Source organism: Helobdella robusta (assembly GCF_000326865.2).
Source record: "Helobdella robusta unplaced genomic scaffold HELROscaffold_1, whole genome shotgun sequence".
NCBI classification, from domain to species: Eukaryota; Metazoa; Annelida; class Clitellata; order Rhynchobdellida; family Glossiphoniidae; genus Helobdella; species Helobdella robusta.
In genome coordinates, this window is record NW_008703570.1 from 1,135,136 (window position 1) to 1,148,758 (window position 13,623).

The 13,623-nt window shown below is 32.8% G+C and overlaps 3 protein-coding genes across 3 annotated transcripts in view; 1 reads left to right on the top strand and 2 right to left on the bottom strand.

Moving 5' to 3' along the window:
* The window catches only part of HELRODRAFT_63672 (hypothetical protein), a gene marked incomplete at both ends in the record, with an annotated part of 36,050 nt that extends 35,395 nt beyond the window's left edge, over window positions 1-655 (top strand). The window contains one exon of the mRNA XM_009010496.1: window positions 504-655. Coding sequence (XP_009008744.1) covers window positions 504-655 — 152 coding nt within the window. The remainder of the gene's footprint in view (window positions 1-503) is intronic.
* A 7,613-nt stretch (window positions 656-8,268) lies between these two features.
* Window positions 8,269-9,571, bottom strand: HELRODRAFT_158428 (hypothetical protein; the record flags this gene model as incomplete). Its single annotated transcript, XM_009010497.1, has 3 exons — window positions 8,269-8,386; window positions 8,930-9,058; window positions 9,360-9,571. 3 exons carry the CDS (start codon window positions 9,569-9,571, stop codon window positions 8,269-8,271), a joined length of 459 nt encoding a protein of 152 aa, XP_009008745.1.
* Window positions 9,572-10,002: 431 nt separating this feature from the next.
* On the bottom strand, window positions 10,003-10,522 carry HELRODRAFT_158429 (hypothetical protein; the record flags this gene model as incomplete). The annotated part of the gene is made up of 2 exons (XM_009010498.1): window positions 10,003-10,389; window positions 10,520-10,522. 2 exons carry the CDS (start codon window positions 10,520-10,522, stop codon window positions 10,003-10,005), a joined length of 390 nt encoding a protein of 129 aa, XP_009008746.1.
* Between the last annotated feature and the right edge of the window lie 3,101 nt (window positions 10,523-13,623).

A 13,623-nucleotide genomic window follows, 5' to 3' on the forward strand; every position in this document is an offset into this window, starting at 1 on the left:
TATATATATATATATATATATATAAATATATATATATATATATATATATATATATATATATATATATATATATATATATATATATATATATATATATATATATATATATATATATATATATATATATATATATATATATATATATATATATATATATATATATATATATATATATATATTGCGTTGAGACTATCTGATATGCATTTTAAAAATATCACAGCAATGCAGGCATGTTTAATTTGCAAATGATTTTTTCAATTTTTCGTACGACGAATTTAAGTTTTTTATCAAGTTTGTTCCGTTCATAAACAAAATATTTATCAATTTAAGTTTTGAGTGTTTTGTTACTGTGTGTCTTCAAATAATACATATAAAATTTTTCATTACTCTTCTTGGCTTAAAAAATAATAGTGATGATGGTGACGATGATGAAGACACTAAAGAATGATGACGGGTGGTTTTTAACATTGAAGGCAAATATTGTGATTTTAATCTTATTTCAGATTTACGACTTCAACTGTTAGACAATAAAAATGATTATCTCATAAAAAGCTTGTACGGTCTTCTAATGTTGTTACCCCAAAGTGATGCTTTCTACGTTTTACAGCATCGTCTGCAATGCCTGCCTCATCCTCCTCTCAATACGTCGCCGTGAGAAATTTTGTTTCATCATAATAAAGATATTTTTTGTTTTAACTGTAATTTTTTAACGTTGATTATAAATTTTTTGTTTAGCCTTAATGAAATAAAAAGTGGAAACCAAAATGAAAATGAGAACAAGAGAAATTTTATCTGTTTTGAAGACTTATTTGATCAGTTTTTGAAGATTCGAAATGACCATGGCAAACTGTCAGAATCGACAGTCAGATAGTTCTACATTTTTTAATGTTTTTTGATTGTAAATATTTTTTTAAAGATTGTGTTATTATTTGAAATTAATTCGTTTTTTCATTTTATAGCTTTACATTTAATTTGTAACTTGAACACCAATTTGCATGCACATTAACACACGCAATCATTCAAGCTAGTCATTGCGACGACTTCACTTTAATATAAAGGTTGCTATAATAAAATTTTGGCTAAAACTGTTCATATGTTATGTTTTAGTTTGATAACTTTTTCAGCGATTCTATAGATAATTAGATTGATAGATAAATTGAATTATTTATCTATCTGCATATAACTACTGTTAGAAATATTGAAAAGCTCAATCGTAAATTTTCAAAAGCTAAAAATTCGGTAGATTTTATCAAATATTGTAAAGTTAAGTAAGCAAAAGTTGAAAGGAAGGCTATCGAGATGAAGAAAATCAGAAGAAAGACGCTGAAGTGTAGGGCAGTTAGGAATGAAAAACCTGCGGGTAATTTATGTAAAACAAAGGTAATGTAGTGGTGAAAACTGAATAATTTTAAGTAGATGTGTAAATTGTAGAAAAAGTGTTCGGTGTAGCTCGATAAAAATAATGTCGAAAAAGTTTGTTTTCGCTTCCAGACGATACCAAATGCCAAGTTATCGAATTGAGTTCGCATCAAGTTATGTTTTCATAAGATTTTACTGTATTTTATTCTTAGAATCGTTTCGAAAAATGTCTATTGAATCGAATGGTTTACGAACGGCTGCGATTTTGCGTGATTCTTTTCGTGAAGCTACAAGAAAAAACTTTACATTGCGTAAATGGGGTGCGATAAACATTTGCTAAATCATTTAAATTAAATGAATTATTCATATATAGGAATATAAATTTGCGATATATTTCCGTAGATTAGATGCCATCTTAAAAGACACAAATTTTAATTGACATATTTAGGGTACCTATGATGTGTTAGTTTCGATATATATAAATAATCTTGAGATTCCTTAGACCCTAGGTGTTGTCAGGGTTTTTTTCGGGGGAGGGTTGTTGAATATTGCTTTTCTTTGATATTTGCAAAATACAAAACGTTGACAAACGCAACTTGCTTGTCCTAAATATAACAAGAAGAAGTTGTAGGGATCAAACATTCATTTATTAACAATCTTATGTATTAATTATTATTAAAGATTATTGAAATTTTCAATGTTACCTATTCTATGTTAATTTTTATGTCTTTACTTCTCTCTCGATTTCTTCCCTTTTTTTCCTGATAGCTTGTAAACGAAACGGTTCGAGATTCACGTGGGAATAAAGATAATATTTTATTACGCCTGAATTGTGTTTGTTTTATTTATTTTAACTCACAACAAGGTGTCTTGTTAGTAGCGGAAGTTCGGATTGAATGATATCGACATGATATCCATCAAGTTGCCCACCTTTATGGATACAGCATCGACAGGATGGTTCGCAATCGCTGAAGGTACTCCTGGACAATGGAGAGCTTGCGGAGATTATCGTTGTGTAAATGCCATTACGAAACCAGACAGATGTTGTAAAAATATTCCATTTTTAAGATGTAGTCACTCATCAAAGGCTTAACTATGGCTTCTTGCCCCACCCTACCCTATCCAATTCCAAATATTCACAGAATCTCAACTAAACTACATAGCAAAGAGATATTTTCAAAATTGGACTTATTAAAAGCCTATCACCAGATACCAGTACATAAAAACGATTTTGGAAAAACAGCCGTAATAACACCTTTTGGACTCTTTGAGTACATGTTTATGCCTTTTGGTTTGCGAAATGCAGGATGTGTTTTTGTTTATCTAGACGACATTCTCATATTTTCAGAAAGCACTGAACAACATGATGAAGATTTAGAAACAGTATTTCAAATCCTTAGCGAAAATAATTTGAGAATCTCCATAGACAAGTGCCAATTTTTCAAAGAAAATCTAAATTACCTAGGATTCAACATCAGCGGTGAAGGACTATTTCCTACAAAAGAAAAAATAAACGAAATTGAAGAATTTCCAGTTCTAAATGATACTAAATCTTTACGTAGATTTTTAGGAATGATTGGTTTTTATCGCAAACTCATTCCACAATTTGCAGATATTGTATTTCCATTAACAGAATTAATAAAGTTACACCCAAACTCAAAAACAATAGTGTTTAATAACGAAGAATTGGAAACCTTTAAAACCATCAAATCTAAACTTGCCAACGTAACAAAACATTCATATCCAGGTTCAAAACGTACAAAATAACATAGTTACTGACAGTTCTGCTTACACCATAGGTGCAGCGCTGCATCAAGTAGTTGATTCAACTCCTTTACCAATCGGTTTCTACTCTAAAAAGTTAACTGAACCACAACGTAACCTTTCTACATTCGACAGAGAACTATTAGCAGCGTACCTTGCAGTCATCTATTTTAAATATCAGATTGAAGGAAGAAATGTAACTTTATTTACAGATTACAAACCATTATGCGCTGCCTACAAAAAGAAAACATCATTAAAGTCAGACTTTCAAAAACGATATCTTTCAATAATATCCGAATACATTGCAGACGTCATCTATATCTGCGGTGAAGAAAACGTTGTTGCAAATTGTCTCTCTCGGCCAGCGATTGCTGTAAAGATAGATGTCTGTGACTTGTCGTCGATAGCCGAACAACAAGAAATTGATGATGAAATAAAATCATTCAAGGATCAGTTGAAACAATATCCAATTGGCGATAACAAAAAAATATTTTGTGATGTATCAACACCATACCCCAGACTATACATCCCAGTTAATTTGAGAAAAGCCATATTTGACAGCCTTCATAACCTCTCACATCCAGGCATCAAAACATCAATACGATTAATCAAATCAAGATATTTTTGGCCAGATATTGACAAACAAATAAGAACATGGTCAAGAGAGTGTTTAAACTGTCAACAAAACAAAATTCACCGACACACAAAATCTACTGAAACACCAGAAACAGCAACAACATCAGGCGCAACAACAACACAAGAAACAAGACCGACGTCAACCAAATCCGAACCAACGACCCAACACTCCAGAAAACAGAGGCGAATAACATTCAACAAACGAAATGAATATTTTTATTTTTAAACGGCTCCGCCTTTTTTGGGGGAGTATTGTAGGATCAAACATTTATTTATTAACTATCTTATGTATTAATTAATATTAAGATTATTGCAATTTTCAATGTTACCTAATCTATGTTAATTTTTATGACTTTGTTTCTCGATTTCTTCCTTTTTCCTGATAGCTTGTAAACGAAACGGTTCAAGATTCACGTGGGAATAAAGATAATATTTTATTACGCCTGAATTGTGTTTGTTTTATTTATTTTAACTCACAACAAGGTGTCTTGTTAGTAGCATAAGTTCGTGCTAACAAAGTAAAAATAATAAACACGTGAAAACACTATCAAAATACATATGTAAATACATATTAAAACCTATAAATAATTTATAACAATAGAAGGATGAATAACATACAACGTTCCTATAATAGATTTTTTCAATTAAATATATCAAAAATAAGCCAAGAATCTAAATTTAAATTATAATTGACCTTCAATCAATCAATCAATTAGCTTTTAAAGCGCTATTTCCGCGATGTTCAACGGCGCTCCTCAATGAGTTTTGAAAACAGATGGGTCTTGAGATCCGCTTTGAACTTTGTAAGTGATGGAGAAGTAGTCAGAAAAGTAGGTAAAGAGTTCCAGAGAAAAGGGCCAGAAAAAGCAAAAGCAGATTTGGCAAAAGAGTGTTTAACACGAGTTAAGAAGAAGCGAGAACAAGAAGACGATCGTAAATCGTTTAGGTTCAATTAATATATCTGATAAATACTTAGGAAATAATTTAGATTAAGACTTATACATGAACGTGCAAATTTTAAAAATTATTTTATATTTTATAGGTAGCCAGTGCAAGAGAACAATATATGGAGATATATGAGAAAAGAAAGGGGCATGAGCAACTAGACGAGCAGCAGAGTTAAAAGCTTCATTAAAGCCAGTCTATTTAGCGTTAGCCTATTTTCAGATGTGATAACCCGTAGATAAATTTTAATTAGATTAGAAAATGTTGTTACTGGTGTGGCGGTAGATACTGGCAAAGTTGCCAAAATGTGAAGTAAATATTTTGTCCCAAGTCTAGGCATTCAAAAGTAGATTTTTCGGAAACAAAACTAGATTTCGATACCTGATAATACGCTTCAATTAGTGTTTCATTTTATTCTCTTAATAATAGGTCAAACTATATTATGCCTTATCAAAGCCAAAACAGGTTTTGAGTGGGGTACCTCAGAGTGGGGTTTTGAGCCTGTTGCTTTTTCTTATTTATATTAACGACATTTCATCTGTATGTTCAGAGAATAGCAAGAACATACTGCAGAGGTCTTCCATACAAGGATCGGTTGAGGAAATTGGAGTCGCCATCTTATGTCTACGGACGTCTAAGAGCAGACCTTATTTTGTTATATAGAATAATACATGGTCAGCTCCCTGCCAATGTTGTCCCACACGATGTTCGTACAAAGGACCATAATCTCAAGCTAACTATAGGTTCTAGCCATAAAGACTGCCGTAATTTTTTTTTCTCGAGTAGAGTAATGGAAGAATGGAACAAACTGCTTTCAGCCGTTGTTAATGCCATCTCCCCGAGCGGTTTCAAGTCATCAGTCGATAGCTACTACGGTACTCCAAGTTTAGCCGGCCATCAAATTTCTAATTTTGCCTGTACTGTTAAATCCCTTTTGCTTGTTGAATTAAAATTAGATTCATCGTCATTTATCGATTTAATTATCATCATTTTGGATTTTGTGTACGTTCTTATAGGTTCATGTGTTATTATTCAGTTCAATATTGTTGACATTGTTTTTGCTTATTACATCTGGTATATTATTATTCTTATTTGTGTTTTGATTTTTCTGTATTTGTTTGGGGAAGGGCTATGCTCGTGCTACTTGAAATAATAATAATAATTCTTTTACATTTGTTTTCGATGTTGCATCAAAATTTAGAAGCTACAAGAACGAGAGCGCTGTTACAGAAGTGCGATGTTTTTCAAATGTTTATGACAATTATGTAATAGTGTTTGGCAATGATGTGAATAAATTGTTTCTGTAATATGTGGTGGCATCCGCTGCGTAGAAGTTTGAACAAAGCTGTGTAGAAGGGTTTAATGATGTGATAAATCGAGAACTAGCATTTATTTTTGAATGGTGTCTTGCCAATAAAATGACTATTAATTTAAAATAAAACATTCTATCTAGTTTTTGGTCCTAAAATATAAACTAACTTATTGTATTTCAAAATGTCCATTAATGATAACCTAATTGAAAGAACAGAAACAATAAAATTTTTAGGGGTGATTATCAAATCTGACCTTTCATGGATAAATCATATTAGCAATACTTCTCAAAAAATTTCTAAAATAAAATGGTATAATCCGAAGATTAAAATCTATTTACCCGTTTCATATTATTATAATGTTGTATTATTCATTAATTTGTCCATATTTAATATATTATTTGTCTATCTGGGGCAATAGTCCTATTTGTTATTTAGCATTATTATTAAAATATCAAAGGTATTTTTTAAGAATTTTGTTTAACGTAAGAAAATTTAACCACGTCAGTCATCTCTTCAAAATAATCAAAATACTTCCAATAAGCAGCTTGTATACATTTTATTTGATGCTATTTTTTATAAATTATATAAAATTAATTTGTCGTCGTATGCAACGGAAGTTATTACTCGATTTAAGTTTAAAAATAATCTGCATGTTAGACATGCAAATGAGTTTTATTTGCCGGTGACAAGGACAAAGATATATAGCAATATCACCTTGATATGTGGATTAAAAACTTGAAACAAGCTAGCGACCAATATACAACAATCGCGATCTCACTGGCAGTTCAAGTCTGACATCCATAAACTGATAGAAACAGATGCAATTTAATCAATCTTTTTTCATTGATTTTTTTCTTTTTTGTTTTACAAAGCAATATTGTGTTTTTTCTTTTTTTTGGACATTATAAACAAATATTGTTTTATTAATTAGTTAAATTGACAGTTGAACAGCATAATTTCTCTTAGTTAAGTTGCCACCCAAGCCCTGTGGGCTACTGGTTTTACTTAATAATAAATAAATAAAAAAATGGTGTTTATGCAGTATTCCAATTTAAGTCGCAATAACGTTTTATATAGATCTAACATTATTGATTAACTTCTGTTAACAATTGTTCTTTTTATCATGCTAAGCTTATTGTTTGCTCTTATTGCTGCTTCTATGCATTGCCTAATAGATTCCACACTTTTCCAAAGTCCCTTTCTTCCGATGAAAATTTTAGAGGTCTGTCTCCAAATTTTAATATATTTTGTTTGTTTTTTGTCCCTATGTAAATGACGAAGCATTTATCTATGTTAAATTTCATCTGCCAGTTTTCTGCCCATCGGTGAATATTTTTTTTAGATCGGTTCGCAGTCTTTCTACATCCTCATTTTTATCCACCACCGCACAGAGCTTGGTATCATTCGCAAATTTGACTAGCTTATAATAAATATCATTATCAATATCATTGATGAAAATAATAAACAACAGTGGCCCCAGCACTGAGCCCTGTGGTACAATATGACAAAAGATCCCAATCTGCTTACCGTGTGACGCGTCATTTAACATGTACTCGAATACGATATTTGTGAGTTGTTGATTTTTCCAAACTTATGAAGTGTAATAGACTTTTAAACTTAAGGCATATGTATATATTTTTTATGTATATGTATAATGATAAACAAATTTATTTAAGAAAACAAAACCTTCCATCCCTGATATAAAATTGCAGGTTCACTTTTCACTTGCTTTTTAACTTATCTGGCGCGCCAGTTTCTTCGGATATCGGGGTAACTTTTTATTTTAAAATTTGGTTCAGTTGAATTGGTGTGGATGCTATTATTAGATGCATTCTTTTAATTAAAACAAATTGTTATTCGTTTTTTGTATTAGTAGGTCAGGTTGGTTGGCGGGTCTGTCAAAACTCTAACAACTAACATATACTCATATAGTAATTAGTTAGATTTAAAAAAATTTACAACTTTAAATTAACTTTAACTGTTAAAGTTAAATTAAATTAATAAACACAACTAACAATAACTGCTAAGAAAAGAGCTAATTCCAATAAATGAATTTTAACTTATTTAACTACCAATGAAATGAATAATGGTTCTAACTAGCAGTATATAATAATCTTTTTTTATTTTTTATTTCACTAGTAAGTTTCTGTAAAAAAGTAAACCAAACAAAATAAATGTAACACTAATTAAAAAGTAAGGGCATATTGAAAATTTCACAAATCCGCCAGCTAAATTGTTACCAAATAACTTCTTAACCAATATGTGCGTAATGGTGTGTAGTAACTAGGGATGCACCGAAGTTCGGCCCCGGCTCCGGCCAAAATCCGGCTTTTTTATCGGTGGCCGGATTTATGGCCGGATTTAAGCGTCTATCGACATATAAAAATGTTATAAATAGAAAAAAAAATTTCATTGAATTCAATTAATTTTATGTCAATAAGTTAAAAGCTAAGCATACATGACACATAATAACAACATCACTAATTGTGAAATGAGCTAGACAATTTTCTTTGTGCTATAACATGGGTTATGCATAAATTATGAGCTGATCTTTTTGTAAAAGAACTTGTGCACGTGTTTATACTATATAATTGTATATGACGGATCATATAGCTACATAATATATATATACATAAAGATACATAAGCGCGTAATTTAAGAACATGGTATGTTAAAGGTTAGGCTAGGCATACATGACACATAATAACAACATCACTAATTGTGAGATGAGCTGGACAATTTTCTTTGATGCTATAACATGGGTTATGCATAACTTATAAGCTGATCTTTGTGTACAGAATTTGGAGTATCACACAGCTTATTCATATATTTGAATTAATTAACTATTTGCTTGGTGTTATTTTTTGATGTTCAACATGTAGATAACCGTAAATGTGAGTATTTTTTCTAACGTATGTAAAATGGTAAATCCGGCTCCGGCCCCGGCCGGTTTTTGAATTTTAAATCCGGCCCCGGCCGGATTTGAAAAACCTGAATCCCGTGCATCCCTAGTAGTAACATGTGTTAAAATGTTGAAATTCCTGTAGGAAATACCAAAAAAAGTTATTGAAGTTAGGTTTAGGCTATCAATAGACAATTTTTCAAAAAAAAAAAAAACAAAATTAAAAAAAATGTTTTATCTTACATAGCTATATTACAATCGCAATTATTGTTATTCACAATGTCAAATGCTTCAAGTTTTATTATTTATTTCTTCGTCAAACTCCTTGTCATTATAAATGCAATTCTTGCATGTAATTTTCTTTGCAGATTCCACAGGCTGAGACTCATGTGACACATTCTTTTTACAGGTGCATTGTCTGTTATTGTAATCTCTCATACTGAGGATCATGGGCTTTGATGACCCAACCTGCAGCCCATATTGTATCACTCAGAGTTAGGAATGGTTGGTCATGAGCCAAAGAAATGAAAAGCTCAGTGATGGGTTGAAACTTAATGGTGTTTATTCTTTCCTGTTTTTTGTTGGTAAATGGAATAATCTTGACTTCAGTTTCCTTCAGGATTTTATCCTTGTGGGATGCCGTCAAATTCATTCTGGGGACAGTTGCTATTTGTAGATCTGGCAAAGTGATGATGAAGTGGTAACTTTGATCCAACCATTTGAATGAAAAGGAGTGTTTACATATTGGGAGACAATGCTTAAGTCTAAATTGCCCTAAAAAACTTATTAACTGCATTGTTTATTTCACCAGTTTCTGTAGAGACCTAATTACTGTTGAAAGGCAATTCACTTTTTGTGGTTAATGTCAGTGATTGGTAAATCAAGTGCAGCATCAACTGCAACCTCATCATTGATCTGATCATCCATTTTTTCTACAATGGTGTCAAGATCAGCAGAATATAATGCGCCTACCCCTCATCCGCTAGTAATGAAGCAGTATTTCTACATTTGTATTTTGAGTGAAATTCCGTGTATCCGAGCAGGTGTAACTTATTGACAATTCATTTGGACCCAAATCTGTGATCAAGTTGCATGGCAAGCCCCATTCAGTGTGGCATTACTCCTGACTGAGGTCAAAATGTCTTGCTTGGTAAAGTTCTGACCCCGAACGGCAACTTTCATCTGTTTTTTAATTGGTCTTAGGAGCATCTGAAAATTTGGAGGAACTAGCCTTAGTTGACTATCAATGTCAGCCAAACTATGTGTTGTTGGGTATGAATTTGGATCTAGATCAGTTAGGGCAATATCATTGATTATAAGCTTGATTGCTGTCTTTATAATCTGATTTTTCTCATCTCCGTGCTCTAGATTAGTGTGATGTTCTTGCAAAATGTTGTCAGTGCAATCTGAGAGGAAAAGCACATCTGTCCTTTTCTCCTGTCTTGTGAAGTACAACGTGTCATGATACTTCTTTTTGGGTTTTCTTTTCAGCTAATACTTTGAAAAAGTGAAGCTCTTATTTGGTGACTGGTCAAACTCCTGCAGTTTAGTGTGGACATGGTTAAGTGTAGTTATTCCATGCTCTATTTCTGATTCAAACCATTTTCAAAACTCAACAGAAACAGCTTTTTGTTTTTCATCCGTTTTCGTTTGTCCTCTCTTTTTCTTTCCTTTTCATAATTTTTTAAGTAATGTCCATCTATTTCAAAAAAATTTCACAGCACAAGTGGTACAGTGTTTCTTTTGCTATCAAGTTGTTTATCCCTTACAGGCGTTCAGTGACTTCTCCAAGACTCTTTGCTGTCTTTGCAAGATTGTTTTTAGCTTATCTGCAGACAAATTTTCCGCCACTCTATTTTTTCTAGCTTCAGCCAGGTTATTTTTGTAAAGTTGTGCAGGTTGGTTGCAAAGAATACACATTTATCTTTATAAGGAAGGTGAACTGTTGATAAATTTTTAGAACTACTCCCAACAGATATACTGAACTTTGATAAATCTTTGTGTGCCTGCAAATCTTGAGACAATTTTTTGGTGATATCAGCAACATTTTTGTATAGATCATTTTAAAATTTTATGTGGTACCTCATGTTTTTATTTTTGTGAGTTTCCTGTAAACATCCCAAAATTTTATAATCATTTACCACTTCTGCATGCTTTAACTATGTGAAATGGCCTTTCACAGTTGCTTGTATGAATCCCTGAGCTAGTGTGTTCGGGCCATCACAGATAATCAATTGTGTGCAGAACTGACGTCATCCATGTTAAACCACACAATAATGCAATCCTAAAAATTAGAGACAGCTAAAAAATAGTTTTACATTAATAAAGTGTATATAGTGAAATATAAATGCTAAACACATGTTAAGAATGATTAAAAATTCTTTGTTTATCTTTGTTTGTTTTGTGTAGTTGGTGACTCATGTATCAAACATGACAAAAATGAGATGGTTCTTGAACAAGATGAGATCAAGCTACAGTGGAGAGAATACTTAAACAGTCTGTTAAACGAAACATATCCCATCAATGTTAACTTTGACGCTCCACCCATCGAAGGTCCGATTCCAGACATCACTGTAGAGGAGCATACAGAAGCTCTGAAAGCTATGAAGGATGGAAAGGTAGCAGGGCCTTCTGGACTCACAAATGACATTATCAAAGCATCTGGTACTGCAGGTATCCATACGTTACTGCAACTTTGCCGTGAAGTGTGGAGAAATTGTTCAATGCCGACTGAATGGAACTATAGCGTGACAGTTCCACTATACAAAGGCAAAGGTGATCCATTGAACTGTTCATATCGGGGTATACGTCAGTTAGAACACTCCCTGAAAATTGTCGAGAAAATCATTGAGAGAAGATTGACGTCGTGCATCACAATCGGAAATTATCAATTTGGTTTCCTAGCGGGGAAATCAACGATTGATGCAATTCACATCCTTCGGCAACTGCAAGAGAAGTACCTCGCAAAGCATCAACAACTATCACACATTTTTGTAGACCTTGAAAAAGCATTTGATCGAGTTCCCCGTGAAGCAATCAGGTGGAGTCTACGTCGACAACTCATTCCAGAATATCTTGTTCGACTTGTGATGGAAATGTATACGAACACTAAGACTCTCGTCAGCACAACGGTTGGAAACACAGATGCATTTGACATCGGCGTTGGAGTTCACATAGGCTCGATTTTCAGTCCACTGTTATTTATAACTGTGATGGAAGAAATCACAAAACCTATACGTACTGGTGACATTTGGAATCTAATATATGCTGATGATATCGTTTTAACAGCCACGTCTGAGCAGAATGCAGCAGAGATGTTTGAAGATTGGAACACCAGACTCGCCGATCAAACGTTGTTCAAAAATAATTGGTACTTTATCTAAAGTGTCCAATTTTGTTTGTCCTGCTTGCATCAATCCACAACAACAATTTCGAAGTAGCACTGTTTTTGAAGCCATTAAAATAGAGAAAGTCACATCGTTTCAATATCTAGGGGATGTCTGGATTGTACTGGAACAGCTGAAGCTGCCGTTCAAGCACGCATACGTGCAGCCTGGAATAAAAGGCATCTCCTTGCCTCTATATTGATGCGGCGTGACATCCCACTACCACTACGATCAAGACTTTATAAATCTGTGATACTTCCGGTCTTGTTATATGGTGCAGAAACATGGCCAATGACAACCAAACTGGAACAACAACTTCAACGAACCGACATGAAAATGCTCCGATGGATGCAACGAATTAGTCTGAAGGACCACATCAAATCTACCGAAATCCTGCGTCGTTCTGGTTGAGATGATATAAAGGACGTATGCCGGCAACACCGTCTGCGGTGGTTTGGTCATGTCAAACGAAGTGAAAACAGTGCCATAACTTCTCTTGCAGATGTTGAAGTACCTGGTACACGTCCCAAAGGCCGTCTAAAGAAGTCCTGGTCGCAAACAATCGAGCAAGACATGAAAGCTCTAAATTTAAATGAAATGGATACAACTGATCGTCTAATTTGGCGCAAAAAGTTGATGGCAAAGAAAACAACGTCCTACCTCGGAGAACCAGGTCTCTGGACGCAAAACGAAGATTGATCTTTGTTTTGTAATGAAATTTTCAAAAATTGCTATTCAGTAGCCTAATTTTAACAACATTTTTGGCATTATCCATGGAATTGAGTTTCAACATTTTTACCCATGTCAGTATACACCTTTACAAACATAATAGTAAAGAAATTGTTTGGTAACAATTTGGTTGGCAGATTTTCATATCTTTCCCATACTATAACACGGTGGCCATTTCTTAAGAAGAAATGAATTAACACTGATTAGCAGAGACACAGGAAAAAAATTTATTTTTAATTTTCATGTTATCTGTTATCACTATATGACTATAACAATAGTGATGACAATATGATACCCTGGTAATTATTTTTTTTTTTTTTTTTAGTTTTTTAATAACTTAGCAACATTTAATCTGTAGTTTTCCACTTTCCGTTTTTTTGACTTTTTCTGCATATTTATGTGCATTATTTGATTAAAAAAACCAGTTTATTAACATTCTTTCAATCATCTTTTGTCAAAACTAACTGTAAGCACAAACACAGTTGGCCTTCTCTGCAAAGCAAGTTAGTCTCCCTGTTAATAATCATTACTTTATGATAAAGTAATGATCATTGGCAATTAAACATTTGTACATGCGTTGAGATGCTAT